The sequence below is a fragment of the Hylobates moloch genome, unplaced genomic scaffold (assembly GCF_009828535.3).
Source record: "Hylobates moloch isolate HMO894 unplaced genomic scaffold, HMol_V3 SCAFFOLD_5, whole genome shotgun sequence".
NCBI lineage: Eukaryota > Metazoa > Chordata > Mammalia > Primates > Hylobatidae > Hylobates > Hylobates moloch.
The window spans coordinates 106,864,125-106,886,671 of record NW_026652280.1 but is presented as its reverse complement, the minus strand read 5'-3'; the positions used below and the strand labels follow the sequence as shown (position 1 = coordinate 106,886,671).

Below are 22,547 nucleotides of genomic sequence, written 5' to 3'. Positions count from 1 at the left end.
TGAGGGTTTCATTTCTTATTATGTGAAAATTTCTATGAAAGATTGTGTTTTCTAGTCAGCCATAATAAAGCAGGAGAGAGGAACTAATACATATGTCCTCTGCCCACATCAGAATCCTTTTGCATCTTAGGCATCTTGGGATGCCTGTAGTGAGTTTGATTTACCCCACCTACCTGGCTTTCTCCAAGGCCTGGCTTCATGTTCAGATTTTAAGCCAGAATTAAGAAATTTCAAAACCAGGCCAAAAGAGAGGCTCATCCTTTTGAGATTGCTGTCTGTGTGACTGTGTTAGGCTGTTTTTTGCATTGTGATAAAAGAATTCCCTGAGACTGGGTAATTTACAAAGAAAAGATACTTATTTGCTCATGGTTCTGCGTGCTGTACAGGAAGCCTGGTACTGACATCTGCTCCTGGTGGGGGCTTCAGGAAGCTCACAGTCATGGTGGAAGGCAAAGGGGAAGCTAGTGTATCACACATGGCAAGAGCAGGGACAAGAGAGAGTGGGGGAAGGTGCCACTCTGCTTTAAATAACTAGATGTCGTGTGCACTACCAGAGCAAGAACTCATCACCAAGGGTATGGCATTAAGCCATCCATGAGGGATCCACCCCATGATCCAATACCTCCCACTAGGCCCCACCTCCAACACTGGGGATTACATCCCAACATGAGATTTGGAGGAGGACACACATCCAAACTACACAGTGACTAACAGCAAAGTGGTTTCTGTTGAGTCATTCCTTCAGTAATTTCTAAAATGCTAAAAAAGGAGAAAAGTAAAGTGTCTGTGCATGAGAAACTCAGAATCCAGTGATTCAGGAAAACTGTTTACAGGGAGTAGAGCACCATATCTATGATATGACTGTGGTGATGTCATCCCAGAAGCTCCCTTGACACTCTCCAGCTCTGCCCACTTAGGTCAGGATGGTTGAGAGATACTTGGCATTTTGTCCTCATGGGAATTGTTCAAACAGAGATGGAATGACTGCTTGTCCTGGGGGCTGTGGAGCTGACTCAGGCATCAAAGGGCTGGGATACAGGAGCCTCTAAGATCTTTTCCATGCCTACAGTTCAGAAAAATTCTTTTTTTTTTTTTTTTTTTTTTTAACACCCTTGAGAGCTTTTGGAAAGTATATGTTTTGGACTCATTCTCTGGTTTTAATGTATTTTAAAAAGAAGAAAAGCCTGTATAAAGTGACCACAAAGTAAGAATTATGATGGGATGTGAAGTCATACATATAGTAGGACATTGCTGTTCAGGCATAGCATCCGAAAGAGACGGAGCCAAGCCCGAGTGACCCATCAAGGGCTGTGCCGCCTCCATGGGTTACTTGGTTGAGTGTGACTGTCTCTTGTCGGGTCAGTCATCTAATGGTGGTTCTTTCCAGTTGGCCTTGATTGTGGCTCAACATCGTGATCGCTCCAATGTCCTGTCTGGCGTTAAGATGGCAGCCCTAGAAGAGGGCCTGAAGAAGATATTTTTAGCAGCAAAGAAGAAGAAAGGTAAGCTCTTCCACCTGTGCTCAAGAGTAGATGAATTTGTTTCTAGGCATGTGATACGACTTTTGAAGGGAGGTGAGAAATGTCAAGATCCCACTTAATATGCACGGTAAAGTTAAACCACAGAAGTGATCACCCCAACCATCTTGTAGTCATATAGCCCCTTGTCCTTTCCAAAACACTTTTAATATTGGTTATCTCTGTAGGCCGTCTCCATCCCCCGGGTATTTTTATCGTGATTTTACAGATGAGGCGGCAGAGAACTAGACATGAAGCAACTTGATCATATGTAGTTGGTAAATGCTGTTTATTTAATCTCCTCTTGGAGAGTCACAGTTCCCAACAACAGACAGTTCTTCCACAAAAATTGAGTTTAATTTTGTTTCCAAACCTAGTGTGTCTCAGAGCTTATTGAATTGATTGGCTTGTTAGAGAATCTTGGCTTATTTTAATTTTGCCTTCACCAATCATAATCTATTTCCATTGTACGTATTTCCAGAACTTGTATGTCCCTGTGTTCAACAGAATAATTTAATTTTTCTTACTACAATTCTTCCCCCAGAATATTTTTGACATTATAATTATGGGCTTTGAGTGAGACAGTCAATAATAATTTTCTCCCATGTATATTTTATACCCATCAATCAATTTTTGATGAGTGAAGACATCTGTTCTTCTCTTCATAATAGCAAGTGTTCATCTTCCACGTATCGGACATGCCACGAAAGGTTTTAACTGGTATGGTACTGAGCGACTTATTCGGAAACATCTGGCTACAAGAGGCATCCCAACTTACATGTATCCTTTTGTGATCTTCATTGTGTGTTCTCCCAACCCAAGAGGGAAAATATGTTCATTTTCTGGTGTCACTTCTTAATCCAAGACCAACTTTCTTCCTGCCAAAGTCATTACTCTCCCCCTCTTCAGTGAGACAAAGTAAGAAGCACTTTCTAACTTGTGTGTATCAAATATGTACACCCAACAAGATCAACACATCCAAGCATTTCTGGATGCCAGCAGATAAATTAAAAGATACAAGAAGGAGAGAATTGATTGAGCAATTGTTAATTTGGTAACATATTGAGTCTTTCACATCACTTCTCTAGAGATCCTTCAGGTCTGTGGAACAAGGCTTAATTCTAAGAACTTCACCCTGTTCATTTCAATGAATAGTTAAGCAAACAAATAAGTGAACTATTTTATTCCTGAACCTTTTTGATATATTATTAAAAGGCAGTATGAAATTTATTTTAACCATGAAGTCATGATCTACTTTAGCTAGACTAGTGTTTTCTTCTAATGACCTCCTTGCTCTATAAGTTAGCATATTTTGAACTATTATACTGAGTCCCAAAATTACTAGAGAAAGCAGAATTGACCCCAAGTGCTATAATCACACAGAAACTCCATCTTTTTACATAGATATTTGACTGAAATTCACTCAGTGATGGTCTTCAGGATATTTAAATCACTGTAAAAACTTAGTCGAGAAGCCAGCTTTTATGTGCTTGCACAATTCGAGCAGTATCTAAAGAGTTTTAGTACTCCGAAAACAATAGCAGCAATAAGTACTAACAATACTGAAAGTATTTATGATACCGTGAAAGAGAAAGCATACTACTTCTAGAACAGTTATTTCAATAATTACTAGTGAACTAGTCATTTTGGTAAAGTTGGTTTAATTTAAAGTGATGACATGTATCTTCCTTGACCATCCTTATCAGATATTATTTTCCTAGAAGCAAGTCTGCTGTCCTTCATTCACAGTCTTCGTCTTCCTCCTCAAGACAGCTGGTGCCTTAAGAATTGGCTCAGCCTCAGATCCTATCTTTAGCAACCAGCTAATATTTACCCAGAGGTACTGCAATAGAGTAGAGTATTTCAAAATGGAATCAGGATCTGGTGGGCCTCAGAAATTGTCTCTTTTCTGAGTTTCAATTTGGTTCTCCTGGATGTTTTGCTCTGTTTTGGTACCTGTAATATAGGGAAACACAACTTTTTTTGGGAAAGCCCTTTGACCCCCAGCTTGCTAGTTGCATAATAATAAATTTTCTATTCCTAATGGTTTTATTGCTTTCTTTCCCCTATATCATCTAGTTTTCTTCTCCTCTACCAGACTGATTACTTTATAGAGGGAAAGGCTGTATGGATTAAGGAGACATGAAAGGTCATAAAACAGGATGGCTCTGGGAGAAGGAAGCACCTTCAGCCAGTTCATGCCTTCAAAAAGAAAGGACCCAGGAAGCGAGACTGAGAAGTGAGAGTCTTTATCCAGACAAATAGTGTACCTCCTCTCCTCCTTTTTTCACTGCACAACATCAAGATCTGGAAGAAAATACACTGATCTAGAGTTTGTCAAATGTGACTTCAGAAAAACCACAGGATCTTTTTTCTCCTAGCCACCAAATCCAACTCAGCTTCAAGGAATAAGGGAATTGTGAAAAGGGCGCAATCCCATCACAGCATGACTGATGATATTGGGGAGGGTAGGAGACCGAGAACCAACAGAGAAGGGAGTCATGGAGGGAAGACTGTAAGTCGTGGCTTTTCACACTTGTGTGTGTCTCAGTCTTGGCTGAGTATCCTCACCCAGCATAATTTCTGCTGACTTGAGGCCATCAACACCTAGAGTGCTATGGAGGCCTCATGAGAAGTCTCAGTCCTGGGCTTTGATGTGGGGAACTCTGGCTATTGGACTCAGAGCCAGGACCATGGTCTTCTAAGGAAGGTGGTACCTGCATTTTACTGTTCTCTCTTCTCACATATTCACCCTTCATTAATATAGCATCATGCTGAAGACCTATTTCATCAAAAATTCAGCATTCCTTAAATTTTTTTCCCAAAACTTGCATCGATTTTAACTGCCTCCTATCTACTACCCTTCCCACCACTCTTAACATGTAGGTTATTATAACAACTTTAACTTACTGATTTGTATCTTAAGTCTTGCCTACAACTGGAAGCAAAATTAGAACTTCACAAAGGGAGAATGTAGTGAAACCTCACCTAATGCACGGGTAAGTTGCTGTGCCTTTCAGAAGCAGTCAGAGTGCAAATAGGTGGAGTATTAGCAAATGCAAAGAAAACTTGACTGGGCACCATGCAAAAGCTGTAGATCCTCTTGGAAAGCTGTGCTCATTTCTGAGGGCGGAACACACAGGGCTAGCTGGGGATGTTTTTGAACGTCCGAGAGAAGCATCACAGCAGGGAACTTGCTTCCAAAGGGAACGTCGCTGACCTTTCAGGGACAGTTGTCTTTTGTGGGGAGAAAGCCTTCTTTTTTTCCTCCTATTCTGTCAGCCATGCTCCAGTCATGTGGGATTTTTCTCTGGATGTAGTCCCTGAACCATGAACCTTGGTCTTCTTGTAAGCTGGGCAGAAACAATACAGACGAAGATCAGAAAACACATGTAGCACATTCTCCCTTAAATGTGGAGTCACTTCTCAGTGGCAATGCCCTGATTTGCTTGCGCACCTCTCTTAACTCTTCAGAGTCAAAAACACTGTCCTACTATGTATTCAGAAATCTGCCCTATCTTTTATACTCCCTTCATTCTTTCTATCAAAGAGGTATCATTCTCTGGGAAAGTAGAATGAGAGAAGCTATTCTATTTACCCTAAGGGATTGTTCTCTTTCATCCACATCATATCTTTGATGCTATCTCGCTGTCCCCTCTGAGGATGGAGCCAGGAGGATGATACCAGATTTTATTCACTGATGAACTCTTGTAGACTAAACATCAGCTTTTATGCATCCTAACAATCGGCATAAAAATCCCACTTATTGAGACGGTGAGGACCTTAAGTCTATGGAAGTGTTTCTATAAGTATAGGCTCATATTTTCTTGACTTTTAATACATTTTTCTTATAACAAGCCTACAACTTCTTTTTTTTGCCCCATAAACTATATTGTTAATTAACCCTTTAAAAATATAGCTTGAATCAGCCATTTTTGAGCCCTAAACTATTTCTACATCTGTATTTTCTGTTTTCCCACCTACTGATGAAGTACAGTTGTCCCTCAGTATCCATGGCAGATTGGTTCCAGGACCTCCCATGGATACCAAGATCTGGGGATGCTCAAATCCCAAATACAAAATGGCATAGTATTTGCATATAACATCACATCCTCCTATATACTTTAAATCACCTCTGGATTACTTATAATACCTAATAAGATGTAAATGCTATGTAAATAGTTGTTATACTGTATTTAGAAAATAATGACAAGGAAAACAGTCTGTACATGTTCAGCACAGATGTAATTTTTAAAAAATATTTTTCATCCACAGTTGGTTTAATCCATAGATGTAGACGCCACGAATACAGAGGGCTGACTATATAAACTCATTCTAGCATTACTTAACTTTTCACCTCAATCTGCCTTCTTGTTTCCAAAAGACATCTGCAGTTTCTCACTTGGGCTCATGCTGGTGTGTCTCCTTATGCTGGTACCTCTTCCTCGACTGCCTTACTCCTCTATTTTCCCAGCATCCATCATACCCTATCAAATCTAGTCTTTAAGAACCCAGAACAAGGCATTTTCTACATTCCCACTAAAATGTAATCTCTCAAGGCTACCAATGATAGCTGGGTTTATAGCACTTACTTTGTTGTGCTCCCTATTGTTCTCATCAGTGTATTTACTTAACCCTCGCCTAGACAGCGAGGTCTTTGAGAAAAAAGGGCTGATTCAAGCTATATTTTTAAAGGGTTAATTAACTTAATAGAATATAGTTTTTATGGGGCAAAAAAATAAAAAGTTGTAGGCTTGTTATAAGGTAAAGAAAAATGTATTAAAAGTCAAGAAAATATGAGCCTATACTTACAGAAAAATTTCAAATCAATAAGCTGACACTCAAATCTTTGTTGAGTTGAAATCGTATGGAAATAACTGGCTATTGATTTGGGGACTATAATAAACTAATCTTATAGTTAAAATCTTAAAATGGGAATATGGAAAGAAACGTCATTTTTGTGGTGTCAGACTAGCAGTTTCTGCCTTTTATTTATTTTTTTGAGACAGAGTTTCACTCTGTCGCCAGGCTGGAGTGCAGTGGCGCAATCTCAGCTCACTGCAACCTCTGCCTCCCAGGTTCAAGCAATTGTCCTGCCTCGGCCTCCCAAGTAGCTGGGACTACAGGAGCGTGCCGTAGCTAATTTTTGTATTTTTAGTACAGACAGGGTTTTACCGTGTTGGCCAGGATAGTCTCGATCTCTTGACCTCATGATCCATCTGCCTTGGCTTCCCAAAGTGCTGGGATTACAGGCATGAGCCACCACCCCTGCCCCCGCCTCCTTTTTTTTTTTTTTTTTTCAGATAGAGTCTCACTCAGGCTGGAATGAAATAAAGAGGAATGAATTTCTTGAGACATGAAAATTAACACACACTAAAACCCATGGAATACAGCAAAAGCAGTTCTTAGTGGGACGTTTAAGAAGGAAGAGCCTCAGCAATGTAATATTGTATTATACCTCAAGGAACTAGAAAAAAGAACAAACTAAACACAAAATTAGTAGAAGAAAGGAAATAATAAAGATCAGAGCAGAAATAAATGGAATAGACTTAAAAAATTACAAAAGATTGGCCAGGTGTGGTGGCTCATGCCTGCAATCCCAGCACTTTGGGATGCCAAGGCAGATGGATCACGAGGTCAGGATATCGAGACCATCCTAACATGGTGAAACCCCGTCCCTCCTGAAAATACAAAAAATTAGCCAGGCATGGTGGCAGGCGCCTGTAGTCCCAGCTACTTGGGAGGCTGAGGCAGGAGAATGGCGTGAACCCAGGAGGTGGAGCTTGCAGTGGGCCGAGATTGCACCACTGCACTCCAGCCTGGGCGACAGAGTGAGACTCCATCTCAAAAAATAAAATTACGAAGGTCAACAAGATAAAGAGTTGGTTTTTGAAAAGATAAATCTTCAGCTGGACTAAGAAAAAAGACTCCAAATCAGAGATGAAGGAGACATTGCAACTGATTCTACAGAAATATAAGGGATCAGGCTGGGTGTGGTGGCTCATGCCTATAGTCCCAGCACTTTGGGAGGCTGAGGCAGGCAGATCACTTGAGGTCAGGAGCTCAAGAGCAGCTTGGCCAACATGCTGAAACCCCATCTCTACTAAAAATAGAGGTGGGTGCCTGTAATCCCAGCTACTTGGGAGGCTGAAACAGAAGAATCGCTTGAACCTAGGAGGCAGAGGTTACAGTGAGCCGAGATTGCACCACTGTACTCCAGCCTGGGCAACAGAGCGAAACTCTATCTCAAAAAAAAAAGGATCATAAGAAACTGTTATGAATAATTATATGCCAATAAATCAGATAACCTAGAAGAAACAGGTAAATTTTTGGACACATCCAATCTACTAATATTGAATTATAAAGAAACAAAAAATCTGAACAGAGGCCAGGTGTAGTGGTTCACACCTGTAATCTGAGCATTTTGGGAGGCTGAGATGAGTGGATCACTTGAGCCTAGAAGTGAGAGACCAGCCTGGACAACATAGTAAGACCCTGTTTCTACTGAAAATAAAATGAAAAATTAGTTGGGTGTGGTGGTCCGCACCCGTGGTGCCAGCTACTCAGAAGGCTGAGGGAGAACTGCTTGAGCCTAGGAGTTTGAGGCTGCGGTGAGCTATGATCACACCAGAACACTCCACCCTGGGCAACACAGCAAGACACTGTGTCAAAAAAAAAAAAAATCTGAACAGACCAATAAAGAACAAGATTAAACTAGTAATAAAAAGCCTCCCAGGGAAGAAAAGCCCAGGAACAGATGGCTTCACTCCTGAATTCTACCAAACATTTAAAGAGTTAGCACTAAAAATTTAAGAAAATGGAATACTTCCAAACTTATCCTACAAGGTCAGCATTATCCCGATACCAAAAGCCAAACATACCAAAACCAAACAAGGACATAACAAAAAAAGAAAGAGAATTACAGGCCAATATCCCTTATGAACATAGATGTAAAAATCTTCAACAACAACAAAATTCAGCAAACCAAATTCAACAACCCATGAAAATGGTCATCCATCATGATCAAGTGCAATTCATCCCAGGAATTTGTGGGTGGTTCAATTTACACAATCAGTAAACGATACACAGTGTTAACAGAATGACAGACAAAAACCTTATAATCATTTCAATAGATGCAGAAAAGGCATTTGACAAAATTCAAAATTCGTTTATGATAAAAACTCTAAACAAATTATGTATAGAAGGATTGTACCTCAGAACAATAAAGACCATATATGACAAACCCATAGCTAACATCATACCGAATAGGGAAAAGTTGAAACCCTTTATGCTAAGATCTGGAACAAGACAAGCATGTTCACGTTGGCCACTTCTATTCAACATAGTACTGAAAGTGCTAGCAAGAGAAAGAAGAGTAATTGAAATTGGAAAGGAAGAAGTTAAATTGTCCCCTTAAAGCTGCAGGATACAAAAATCAATAGAATTTATATGCAGTAACAGCAAACTCTAAAAAATCAAGAAAACAATCCATTTGCAATAGCTACCAAAAAGTAAAATACTTAGGAAGAAATTTAACCAAGGAGGTGGAAGATTTCTACACTAAAGACTGTAAAGCATTCATAAATTAAAGAAAATACAATAAAGATGGTCTTTGTTGATAGACTGGAAAAATTAATATTGTTATAAAATGTCTATACTACCCAAAGCAATTTATATAAAGTACAATCCCTATCAAAGTGAAATAGAAAAAAAATGCTAAATTTGTATTGAACCATAGAAGATCCTGAATAACCAAAGCAGTCTTGAGCATAAAGAACAAAGCTGGAAATACCACATTATCTGACTTCAAAATGTACTACAAAGCTGTAGTAACTCAAACAGCATGGTACTGGCATAAGAACAGACACAGATCAATGGAACAGAATAGAGAGACGAAAAATAAATTCACGCATTTACAGTAAATGGATTCTTTACAAAGGCACCAAGAATACACAATGAGGAAAGGACAATGTCTTCAATAAATGATGCTGGAAAAACTGGATACCACATGTAGAAGAATGAAATTAAACTCTCTCATCTTTTATAAGAAAAAATCAATTCAAAATGGGTTAAAGACCTGAAACTGTGAAACTTCTAGAAGAAAACATAGGGGGAGAGCTTCATGACATTGGTCCAGGCAATGATATGATCTAAATAGCATAAGTAACAAAAGCAAAAATAGACAAATGGAATTACATCACACTGAAAACCTTCTGCACAGCAAGCGATAACAGAGTGAAGACATACCCTACAAAATGGGAGAAAATGTTTGTGAAGTATGTATTTGATAAGGGATTAATATCCAAGATGTATAAGGAACTGAAATAATGCAATAGAAAGAAACAAATAACTGGATTTTTTAAATGGGCCAAAGACGTCAATAGACATTTCTCGAAGACATACAAACGGCCAACAGGTATATGAAAAAAATGCTCAACATCACTAATCATAAGGGAAATACATATCAAAACTACAAGGAAATATCACCTCCTGTTAGAATTGCTGTTATCAAAAAAACAAAAGATAAGTGTTCACAAGGATATGAAGTAAAGGGGACCCTTACACACCATAAGTAGGAATATAAATTAGTACAGCCATTATGGAAAACAGTATGGAAGTGCCTCAAAAAATTACAAACTGAACTACTATATGACAACATATTATTGAGCAATCCCACTACTGGGTCTATATCCAAAGAAAATGAAATCAGTATGCTGAAGATATCTGTTCTTCCTTGTTCATTGCAGCATTATTCACAATAGCTAAGATATGGAAGCTAAGTGTTCATTAGTGGCTAAATAAAGAAAATATATATATACACAATGGAATACTTACTATTCAGCCTGTAATTTCTGATAACATAGATGAACATGGAGGATGTATGTTTAGCAAAATAAACCAGACGCAGAAAGAAAAATACCATGTGATTTCCCTCATGTGGAATCTAAGAAGTTGATCTCAGAAGTAGAGACTAGAATGGTGGTTACCAGAGGGTTGGGTGGTTAGTGGGCTTGGGAAGTTGGGGAGATGTTGGCAATGAGTACATATTTACAATTAGGAGAAATAAGTTCAAGACATCTAATGTACAGCATTATCTTGCTAATGTACAGTAAGATGACATTAACAATGATGTATTGAATAATGTTTAGAATGGATGTGTTCTCATCACAAATATATGAGATAATGCATATGTTAATTAGCTAGATTTAACCATTCTGCAATGTATATATAAAGAACATCATGTTGTACATGATAAATACAATTTTATATGTCAAGTTAAAAAAAATTTGAAAAGGAAAATGGAAAAAATGCATATATAGGAGGATAGCAGACATGACAACATCTGGATAATAGCATTATACAGGACAGAAAGATTAAAATGGAGATGAAAAACTATTAGAATAAATATTGGAGACAAATTTCTCATTAAAGAAAGATAAACTACTTGAAATTGACAGTGTTCAGAGAGTACTAAGTAGAAGAGGTGAGAACCCATACCTAGACCTATAATGACATCTCCAAACGTCTCAGCGGTTTTGCCACAAAGGACTCATTTTAAAAACATATTTGGAGGAACTATTTAAGAGAAATAGAACCAGCAGATGCTGGCCTGGACCACTTTACTACCTTGCTAACATGTCTCACTCCTTCACCCCACTTTAGGAACTTAGTGTAGCTCAGAATCTTTTTACTATTCATACACATTTGAATAAATTCTTGGCTAAATATAAAATTTGTTTCAAAGTAATTTTCCAGCAATCCTGAGCAAAAAGAACAAAACTGGAGACATCACATAACCTGACTTCAAAATATATTACAAAGCTATAGTAACGAAAACATCATGGTGTTAGTATAAAAATAAACACATAGACCAATGGAACAGAATAGAGGATCCAGAAATAAAGCCATGTATTTGCAGCCAGCTGATCTTCAACAAAGCCAACAAGACCTTACACTGGGGAAAAAACACTATCTTCAACAAATAGTGCTGGGAAAATTGGATAGCCACATGCAGAAGAATGAAACTGGACCCCTTACCTCTCACCATACACCAAGTAAATTCAAAATGCATTAAAGACTTTATAAGACCCAAAACTATAAAAATACTAGAAGCAAATCTAGGGAAAACTCTTGGATATTGTTCTAGGCAAAGAATATATGACTTAAGACCTCAAAAGCACAGGGAAAAAAACGAAAAACAGAAAAATGGGACTTAAACTAAAGAGCTTCTTTACAGCAGAATAAATAACAGAGTGAAGAGACAACCTATTAAATGGGAGAAAATATTTGCAAGCCATTCACTTGACAGGTGACTAATATCCAGAATACACAAGGAACTCAAACAACAGTTAACAACAAAAGGATAAAAAAGTGGGCAAAGGACATAATAGACAACTCTCAAAAGAAGACATACAAATGGCCAACTGGTAAAAGAAAAATGCTTAACATCACTAATCATCAGGTAAATGCAAATCAAAACCACAATGAGATATCTTACCCTAGTCAGAATGGCTGCCATTAAAAAGACAAAAAAAAAAAAAAAAGATGCTGGCAAGAATGCAGAGAAAAGGGAACTCTTATTCACTGTGGGTGGGAATGTAAACTAGTACAATCACTATGGAAAACAGTATGGAGATTTCTCAAAAAACTCAAATAGAATTACCATTTAATCTAGCAGTCCCACCACTAGGTATCTACTCAAAGGAAAATGAAGCAATATATCAAAGGAAAACCTGCATTCACATGTTTATTACAGCAGTATTCATAGTAAGGCTCGTGCCCCTCTGGGATGAAGCTTCGAGAGGAAGGAACAGGGAGCAATCTTTGCTGTTCTACAGGCTCTGCTGGTGATACCCAGGCAAACAGGGTCTGGAATGGACCTCCAGAAAACTCCAGCAGACCTGCAGAAGAGGGGCCTGACTGTTAGAAGGAAAACTAACGAACAGAAAGCAATAATATCAGCATCAACAAAAAGGATGCCCATGCAAAAACCCCATCCAAAGGTCCTCAGCATCAAACATCAAAGGTAGATAAATCCATGAAGATAAGGAAAAACCAGTGCAGAAATGCCAAAAATTCCAAAAACCAAAATGTCTCTTCTCTTTGAAAGGATCACAACTCCTCACCAGCAAGGGAACAAAACTGGATGGAGAATGAGTTTGATGAATTGACAGAAGTAGGCTTCAGAAGGTGGGTAATAACAAACTCCTCTGAGCTAAAGGAGCATGTTCTAACCCAATACAAGGAAGCTAAGAAACCTTGATAAAAGGTTATAGGAAATGCTAACGAGAATAACCAGTTTAGAAAAGAACATAAATGACCCAATGGAACTGAAAAACACAGCATGAGAATTTCGTGAAGCATACACAAGTTTCAGTAGCCAAATTGGTCAAGTGGAAGAAAGGATATCAGAGATTGAAGATCAACTTAGTGAAATAAAGCGTGAAAAGAAGATTAGAGAAAAAAGAATGAAAAGGAACGAACAAAGCCTCCCAAAACATGAGACTATGTGAAAAGACCAAACCTACGATTGATTGGTGTACCTGAAAGTGACAGGGAGAATGGAACCAAGTTGGAAAACACACTTCAGGATATTATCCAGGAGAACTTCCCCAAATTAGTGAGACAGGGCAACATTCAAATTCAGGAAATACAGACAACACCACTAAGATACTCCTCGAGAAGAGCAACCCCAAGACACATAATTGTGAGATTCACCAAGATTGAAATGAAGGAAAAATGTTAAGGGCAGCCAGAGAGAAAGGTCAGGTTACCCACAAAGGGAAGCCCATCAGACTTAACAGTGGATCTCTCTGTGGGAACCCTACAAGCCAGAAGAGAGTGGGGGCCAATATTCAACATTCTTAAAGAAAACAAATTTCAACCCAGAATTTCACATCGAGCCAAACTAAGCTTGATAAGTGAAGGAGAAATAAAATCCTTTCCAGACAAGCAAATGCTGAGGGATTTTGTCACCACCAGGCCTGCCTTACAGGAACTCCTGAAGGAAGCACTAAATATGGAAAGGAAAAATCAGTACCAGCTACTGCAAAAACATGCAAAAATATAAAGACCAATAACACTATGAAGAAACTGCATCAACTAATGTGCAAAATAACCAGCCAACATCATGACAACAGGATCAGATTCACACATAACAATATTAACCTTAAATGTAAATGGGCTAAATGCCCCAATTGAAAGACACAGACTGGCAAATTGGATAGAGTCAAGACCCATCGGTGTGCTGTATTCAGGAGACCCATCTCACCTGCAAAGACACACATAGGCTCAAAATAAAGGGATGAAGGAATATTTACCAAGCAAATGGAAAGCAAAAGAAGCAGGGATTGCAATCCTAGTCTCTGATAAAACAGACTTTAAACCAACAAGGATCAAAAAAGACAAAGAAGGGCATTTCATAATGGTAAAGAGATCAATGCAACAAGAAGAGCTAACTATCCTAAATATATACAATACAGGAGCACTCAGATTCATAAAGCAAGTTCTTAGAGAGCTACAAAGAGATGTAGACTCCCAAACAATAATAATGGGAGACTTTAACACCCCACTGTCAACATTAGATCAACAAGATGAAAATTAACAAGGATATCCAGGACTTGAACTCAGCTCTGGACCAAGCAGACCTAACAGATATCTACAGAACTCTCCACCCTAAATCAACAGAATATACATTCTTCTCAGTACCACATCACACTTATTCTAAAATTGACCACATAATTGGAAGGAAAACACTCCTCAGCAAATGCAGAAGAATGGAAATCATAACAAACAGTCTCTGAGACCACAGTGCAATCAAATCAGAACTCAGGATTAAGAAACTCACTCAAAACTGCACAACTACATGGAAACTGAACAACCTGTTCCTAAGTGACTACTGGGTAAATAACGAAATTAAGGCAGAAATAAATAAGTTCTTTGAAACCGGTGAGAACAAAGACACAACATAACAGAATCTCTGGGACACAGCAGTGTTTAGAGGGAAATTTACAGCACTAAATGCCCACAGGAGAAAGTGGGAAAGTTCTAAAATTGAAGCCCTAACATCATAATTAAAAGAACTAGAGAAGCAAGAGCAAACACATTCAAAAGCTAGGAGAAGACAAGAAATAACTAAGATCAGAGCAGAATTGAAAGAGATAGAGACACGAAAAACCCTTCAAAAAATCAATGAATCCAGGAGCTGGTTTTTTGTAAAGATTAACAGAATAGACCACTGGCCAGACTAATAAAGAAAAAAAGAGAGAAGAATCAAATAGACACAATAAAAAATGATAAAGGGGAGATCACCACTGATCCCACGGAAATACAAACTACCATCAGAGAATACTATAAACACCTCTATGCAAATAAACTAGAAAATCTAGAAGAAATGGATAAATTCCTGGATTTATATACCCTCCCAAGACTAAACCAAGAAGTCGTCGAATCCCTGAACAGACCAATAACAAGTTCTGAAATTGAGGCAGTAATTAATAGCCTACCAACCTAAAAAGGCCCAGGTCCAGATGGATTCACAGCCGAATTCTACCAGAGGTACAAAGAGGAGCTGATACCATTCCTTCTGTAACTATTCGAAACAAAAGAAAAAGAGGGACTCCTCCTTCTCATTTTATGAGGCCAACATCATGCTGATACCAAAACCTGGCAGAGACACAACAAAAAAAGAAATACCCTGATGAACATCAATGCGAAAATCCTCAATAAAATACTGGCAAACCGAATCCAGCAGCATATTAAAAAGCTTATCCACTATGATCAAGTCAGCTTCATCCCTAGGATGCAAGGCTGGTTCAACATATGCAAATCAATAATCATAATCCATCACATAAACAGAACCAATGACAAAAACCACATGATTATCTCAATAAATGCAGAAAAAAGCCTTTGATAAAATTCAACACCTCTTCATGCTAAAAACACTCAATAAACTAGGTATTGATGGAACATATCTCAAAATAATAAGATCTATTTATGACATTCTGACAGCCAATAAATGTGATACTGAATGGGCAAAAGCTGGAAGCATTCCCTTTGAAAACCAGCACAAGACAAGGTTGTCCTCTCTCACCACTCCTATTCAACATAATATTGGAAGTTCTGGCCAGGGCAATTAGGCAAGAGAAAAAAAATAAAGGGTATTCAAATCAGGAGGAAGTCAAATTGTCTCTGTTTGCAGTTGACATGATTGTGTATTTAGAAAACCCCACTGTTGGCCGGGCACAGCAGCTCACGCCTGTAATCCCAGCACTTTGGGAGGCTGAGATGGGTGGATCATGAGGTCAAGACAGCAAGACCATACTGGCCAATATGGTGAAACCCTATCTCTACTAAAAAATACAAACATTAGCTGGGTGTGGTGGTGCGCACCTGTAGTCCCAGCTACTCGGGAGGCTGAGGCAGCAGAATCGCTTGAACCCAGGAGGCAGAGGTTGCAGTGAGCTGAGATTGTGCCACTGCACTGCATCCTGGTGACAGAGCGAGACTCTGTCTCAAAGAAAAAAAAAAAAGAAAACCCCATCGTCTCAGCCCCAGAACTCCTTAAGCTGATAAGCCACTTCAGCAAAGTCTCAGGATACAAAATCAATGTGCAAAAATCACAAGCATTCCTATACATCAATAATAGAGCCAAATCATGAGTGAACTTCCATTCACATTTGCTAGAAAGAGAATTAAATACCCAGCAATACAACTTACAAGATATGTGAAGGACCTCTTCAAGGAGAACTACAAACCACTGCTCAAGAAAATAAGAGAGAACACAAACAAATGGAAAAACATTCCATGCTCATGGATAGAAAGAATCAATATCATGAAAATGGCCATACTGCTCAAAGTAATTTATAGATTCAATGCTATCCTATATCCTGTATAGCCAAGACAACCCTAAGCAAAAAGAACAAAGCTGGGCCAGGCGCGGTGGCTCACGCTTGTAATCCCAGCACTTTGGGAGGCCGAGGCAGGCGGATCACGAGGTCGACAGATCGGGACCACGGTGAAACCCCGTCTCTACTAAAAATACAAAAAAATTAGCCGGGCGTGGTGGCGGGCACCTGTAGTCCCAGCTACTCGGAGAGGCTGAGGCAGGAGAATGGCGTGAACCTGGGAGGCAGAGCTTGCAGTGAGCCGAGATTGCGCTACTGCACTCCAGCCTGGGCGACAGAGCGAGACTCCGTTTCAAAAAAAACAAAACAAAACAAAACAAACAAACAAAAAAAAACAAAGCTGGAGCCATCATGCTACCTGACTTCAAACTATACTACAAGACTACAGTAACCAAAACAGCATGGTACTGGTATCAAAACAGATTTATACCAATAGAACAGAAGAGAGGCCTCAGAAATAACACCACACATCTACAACCATCTGATCTTTGACACACCTGACAAAAACAAGCAATGGGGAAACACTTCCCTATTTAATAAATGGTGTTGGGAAAACTGGCTAGCCATATGCAGAAAACTGAAACTGGACCCCTTCCTTACACCATATATGCAAATTAACTCAAAGTGGATTAAAGACTTAAACGTAAGACCTAAAACCATAAAAACCCTAAAAGAAAACCTAGGCAATACCATTCAGGATATAGGCATGGGCAAAGACTTCATGACTAAAACATCAAAAGTAATGGCAACAAAAGCCAAAATTCACAAATGGGATCTACTTAAACTAATGAGCTTCTGAACAGCAAAAGAAACTATCTTCAGAATGAACAGGCAACCTACAGAGTGGGAGAAAATTTTTGCAATCTATCCATCTGACAGAGGGCTAATATCTAGAATCTACGAAGAACTTAAACAAATTTACAAGAAAAAATCCCATGAAAAAGTGGGTAAAGGATATGAACAGACACTTCTCAACAGAAGACATTTATGCAGCCAACAGATACATGAAAAAATGCTCATCATCACTGGCCATCAGAGAAATGCAAATCAAAGCCACAATGAGATACTGTCTCATGCCAGTTAGAATGACGATCATTAAAAAGTCAGGAAACAACAGATGCTGGAGAAGATGTGGAGAAATAGGAATGCTTTTACACTGTTGGTGAGAGTGTAAATTAGTTCAACCACTGTGGAAGACAGTGTGGTGATTCCTCAAGGATCTAGAACCAGAAATACCATGTGATCCAGCAACCCTATTACTGGGTATATACCCCAATTATTATAAATCATTCTGCTATAAAGACTCTTGCACACGTATGTTTATTGCAGCACCGTTCACAATAGCAAAGACTTGGAACCAACCCAAATGCCCATCAATGACAGACTGGATTAAAAAAATGTGGCACATATACACCATGGAGTACTATGCATCCAAAATAAAACGGATGAGTTCACTTCCTTTGCAGGGACATGGATGAAGCTGGAAACCATCATTCTCAGCAAACCAACACAGGAACAGAAAATCAAACACCACATGTTCTCACTCATAAGTGGGAGTTGAACAGTAAGAACACGTGGACACAGCGAGGGGAACATCATACACCAGGGCCTGTCAGGGGGTGGGGGGCTAGGGGAGGGATAGCATTAGGAGAAATACCTAATGTAGATGACAGGTTGAGGGGTGCAGCAAACCACCATGGCACGTGTATACCTATGTATACATTCTGTACATGTATCCCAGAACTTAAAGTGTATTAAAAAAAAAAAGAAGTCTTTTAGAATTAGCTACAGCTAATGGATAAAGAAGAACTTGGAGAAATTGAGCAATACAATAAAATTTGGTTTAAGAGATAATATGTAGAACCTAACATGCCTTAAAAAAGAATATACACGTTTTTTATATACCATGAGACATTTATTAAAATTGATTATGTAACTGACTCCAGAGGAAGCCATAAACTTTAAAAAATAGAGTAAAAAGGAGCAGAAAGGGAGAGGGGAGGAGAAAGGGCTAATAAATATGTAAACAGTCGCTATGCTTCATTTGCAGTCAAGGATGCATATTAAAGTAACAATGTATACTTCTCACCATTAAACTGACAAAATTTAGAGTGACAAAATCTACTGTTGACAGTGATAGGCTACTTTCATACATTTTTGGTAGAAATATGAGGTATTACAGCCTTTTTAAAAAGCCACCTGACAGTATTTGTTAAAATTTAAACTACACATACCCTTCCACCACGTGTTCCCAATTCTAGAAATCTATCACATAGATATAAAAGCAGAAGTATGTAAATGATATGCTTACACAGATGTATTAACAGCTGATTTTCATTACTAAATACCAGAATGACCATACCATTTGTTTACAGATGGTAAACAATTGTCCTATTTGAACTAGCAAAACTTCTGGTTGGTTGAGTTCCGTGTCATATTGCTTACTGTTATTTTTAATATCACTCCAGTATGTAATAGATATATATGTCTATGTAGGTATGAGTGTATGGTTTGTAGTGGCAAAAAAATAAAACCTCAGACAAGTTAAATGTTCATTAACAGAGGAAAAATGGTTAAATAAATGATACATCCATATTACATAAAACATTTTATAGCCATTTAGAAGTTTGATTGTGATGGATAAAAATAAAGAAAGTTGTAGCAGAAAGTGCTAGTTGCCAGCATGATATCTACTCTTCCTCAGTATGAAACAAGACGCTGTTTGTTAGTGTGTGTGTGTGTAATGTATCCAGTTAAACAATGACACATTCCAGCTATGTTTGCTGCTAGCAGTGGCCATGTCACTAAGTTATAGCTAATGATAGGTAGGTGAAAATTGTTGGGTGGGCTTTATGAGAAATAGCTTGCAGATTGTAAAGTGTCTTCTGCTTCTGGCCATGAGGAAGTAATTGAGTCCAGAATTATGCTTCCACTATAGACTTAGAAAACTGGACCAATAAACAACAAGGAAAAAAACATTTTTAAGCATTGGAAAATGGAAAGCTCAGAACTATAACACCTGAAAGAAGTGAAATAAACAAAGTGAGCCTTAGGCACCAAAGCTTTATTCTCCAGACAATTTTTGGACTGTGGCACTGGGAGGGAACCCAGACAAATCATGACAAACTGTTGAGTTAAGTAAAAGAGAGACCACAGTTCAAGGGGGCTTGGATTTTGGCATAGAGTAACCAAGACGAGGGAGAAAGAGAGGAAGACTTCCAGATATATGTATAGTTGTCTCTATATTGTCCTATTTGAACTAGCAAAACTTCTGGTTGGTTGAGTTCCATGTCATACTGCTTATTGTTATTTTTAATATCACTCCAGTATGTAATGGAAATCTGTGAATGGCAGGGTAAACCTCCATGAGGCTGGGCAAGAACAGCTTCCTGGGAAAAAAAAAAAAACAGCTGCTAGGAAGAAGACAAAAAAAATAATCCTAGAGATTACACTGAGCTAGAGATTATTATAGTTCCCAGAGCAGCCAGACTGGAAAGATAGACCACATTGAGCACACAGAGCATTTAGTAGAGAATCCAGAAAGGCCATGCCTTGGAAGTGGGGCCAAGTTAGCCCTAGAATAAAGAAGACTATAGACTTACCCTGAAAGAACTTAAAAACAAGTTTCAAAAGAATAAAACAACCCAAGTAATTTAACTGCTGGAGAGAACAAACTCCAACAATCTTTTTCTTTTTAATGCAAAGAAAAAAATCCAGCAACCAGCCATGTATAATTTACAATATCCAGCTTCTAACAAAAAGTATTAAACTTCGGGCAGAAAAATAAGGCCCATAACCTGGTGTATTAGTCCATTTTCACACTGCTGATAAAGACAAACCTGAGACTGGGCAATTTACAAAAGAAAGAGGTTTATTGGACTTACAGTCTCACTTGGCTTGGGAGGCCTCACAAACATGGTGGAAGGTGAAAGTCACGTCTCACATGGTAACAGTCAAGAGAAGAGTGCTTGTGCAGGGAAACTCCCATTTTTAAAACCATCAGATCTCGTGAGACTTATTCACTATCACGAGAACAGCACAGGAAAGACCCACCCCCATGATTCAATTACTTCCCACCAGGATTCTCCTATGACATCGGAATTGTGAGAGTTACAATTCAAGATGAGATTTGGATAGGGACACAGCCAAATCATATCACCTGGAGAACATTCAGACAATGGAAACAGACTCAGAAATGAAAAAGATAGAACTAGTAGATAAGGATGTTAAAACAGATACTATAAATATATACATATGTTCAAAAATGTAAAATAAACATGAACATAATGAGATAAATGGAAGATATAAATGTGGACACAGTAGAACTCCTAGAGGTGAGAAATAAAACACCAGGATAAAACATTTACTGGATAGGACTAATGGCAGGTCAGAGACTGTAGAAGAAAATATTAAAGACATAGCAATAGAATATATACAAAACGCATCAAAGAGAAAAAGAAGACTGATAAAACAGTCTCAGTGACTTGTGGGGATATTAAAGCACATGGTATATACATATTTGCTGTCTCAGAAAGAGTTGAGACAGACTGGGGCAGAAAAATAGTAGCTCGACAGTTTCTATTTTTTTTGAAAGCTATAAATACAGAGAATAAAAAATCTCAATGATCTTCAAGAAAGAGACACACATACACACACACCCCAAACCACTCCAAAGCATACAACAATCAAGTTATTGAAAACCAGAAAACTGGTTGACTAAAAAAAGATACTTTACATATATCAGAACAACTAGAAAAAGACATTGCACACACATAGGAAAAAGATTAGTATGGATTTCTTATAAGAAATTACTTAAAGCTAAAAACAATGGGACAGTGACTTAAGTACTGATAACAAAACAGAACAACCCCCACCCCAAAAAACAAAAACAAAAACAAAACAAAACAAAAAACCTTGTCTACCCACAATTTTCTATCCAGTGAAATTATCTCTCAGAAATGAATACTAAGGTGGGGGCCAAGATGGCCAACTAGAAGCAGCAGCGATCAGAGGCTCCCATCGAAAGAACCATAATAGCATGTGAATCCTGCACCAGCAACCAAGGTATCCAGGATCTCTCACCAGAACTGACTAGGTAGCTGGTGTGATCCACAGAGAGGAAGGAAGAGCAGTGTGGTATGACTGCACACCCGAGAGCCACACGGAGCAGGGGAGACCCCACCCCCCAAGCCAAGGGAGGCAGTGAGAGTGCTACCCAGCTGAGGAAACTGTGCTTTTTCCATGGAACTGTGCAATCCATGGATTGGAAGATCCCACTCGCGAACCCACGCCACTGGGGCCTAGGGTCCCAACCCCAGAGCTGTGCAGATTCTCAACAGCCTCTCAGCTAGAATCTGCTTAAGGCTGCCAAGTTACAGGGGAGAGGGGTGACCAGCACCACAGCTGCAGCTGCCTGCTGTCTACACCATTTGAGCTCCTTGGGGAAGGGGCAGCAGCCAGCACTGGGACTCATAACTGCTTATCACACTAAGCTCCCTGGGCAGGAGAAGGGCAGCATCCATCTCCATCTATCAGGCTGCAGTTTTCCACTGCTGGAGCCAATGAGGTGGGACAGCTTGGTCCCAAGAGGTGTCTCCCACAGCCCAACACACTGGCTGTGGCAGACTGGCCAGACTGCCTCTTCAGGCCTGGGTGGGGCCCCCATGCAGGAACTCTAACAACTCCAGCCAGAGGCTCCGGGACAGGACCATGATCTCCCTGGGCCTGACCCCCTTGGGGTAGGGGTGGCCATAGTATCTGTCAACCAGCAGACTTAGCCTTTCCTCCTGGTAGTTCTGATTAATCCCAGCAGCCCAGATGAGTGGGTTTCCCCCAGCGAAGCACATCCTCTCCACCAAGGGACAAAGTGCTTCATTAAACAGGTCTGTTCCCTGTGCCACGCAACGAGGTGAGACCCTCAAACGGGTTGTCAAACATCCTATACAGGAGTGATCCTACTGGCATTAGGTTGGTGCCCCTTGAGGTCAGAGATCCCAGAATAAGGAGCAGGCACTTACCTTTGCTGTTCTCCAGCCTTCTTGAGTGACATCTGCAGGCATAGAAGCGAACCAGAGGAATATGGCCTGAAGTGAAATCCCAGCAAAGTGCAGCAACCCTACAGAAG

The 22,547-nt window shown here is 39.3% G+C and overlaps 2 protein-coding genes across 11 annotated transcripts in view; one reads left to right on the top strand and one right to left on the bottom strand.

The window, feature by feature from the left end:
- CHD1L (chromodomain helicase DNA binding protein 1 like) overlaps window positions 1-3,358 on the top strand; it is a 55,475-nt gene extending 52,117 nt beyond the window's left edge. For all 5 annotated transcript variants that reach the window (XM_032151609.2, XM_032151607.2, XM_058439386.1 and 2 more), the window contains 3 exons: window positions 1,388-1,502; window positions 2,189-2,297; window positions 3,224-3,358. In XM_032151609.2, the coding sequence (XP_032007500.1) occupies window positions 1,388-1,502; window positions 2,189-2,297; window positions 3,224-3,302 (303 nt within the window). In that variant the 3' untranslated portion in view covers window positions 3,303-3,358. The remainder of the gene's footprint in view (window positions 1-1,387; window positions 1,503-2,188; window positions 2,298-3,223) is intronic.
- FMO5 (flavin containing dimethylaniline monoxygenase 5) overlaps window positions 1-22,547 on the bottom strand; it is a 344,784-nt gene that overhangs the window by 102,247 nt on the left and 219,990 nt on the right. For 5 of the 6 annotated variants that reach the window (XR_009213641.1, XR_009213642.1, XR_009213639.1 and 2 more), the window contains 2 exons: window positions 4,738-4,870; window positions 3,162-3,473 (listed from right to left, as the gene is read on the bottom strand). The gene's annotated coding sequence lies outside the window, so the exon portion shown is untranslated. Of the gene's footprint in view, window positions 3,474-4,505; window positions 4,641-4,737; window positions 4,871-22,547 lie in introns of those variants that run through there. The other variant, XR_009213640.1, reaches the window with a different exon arrangement.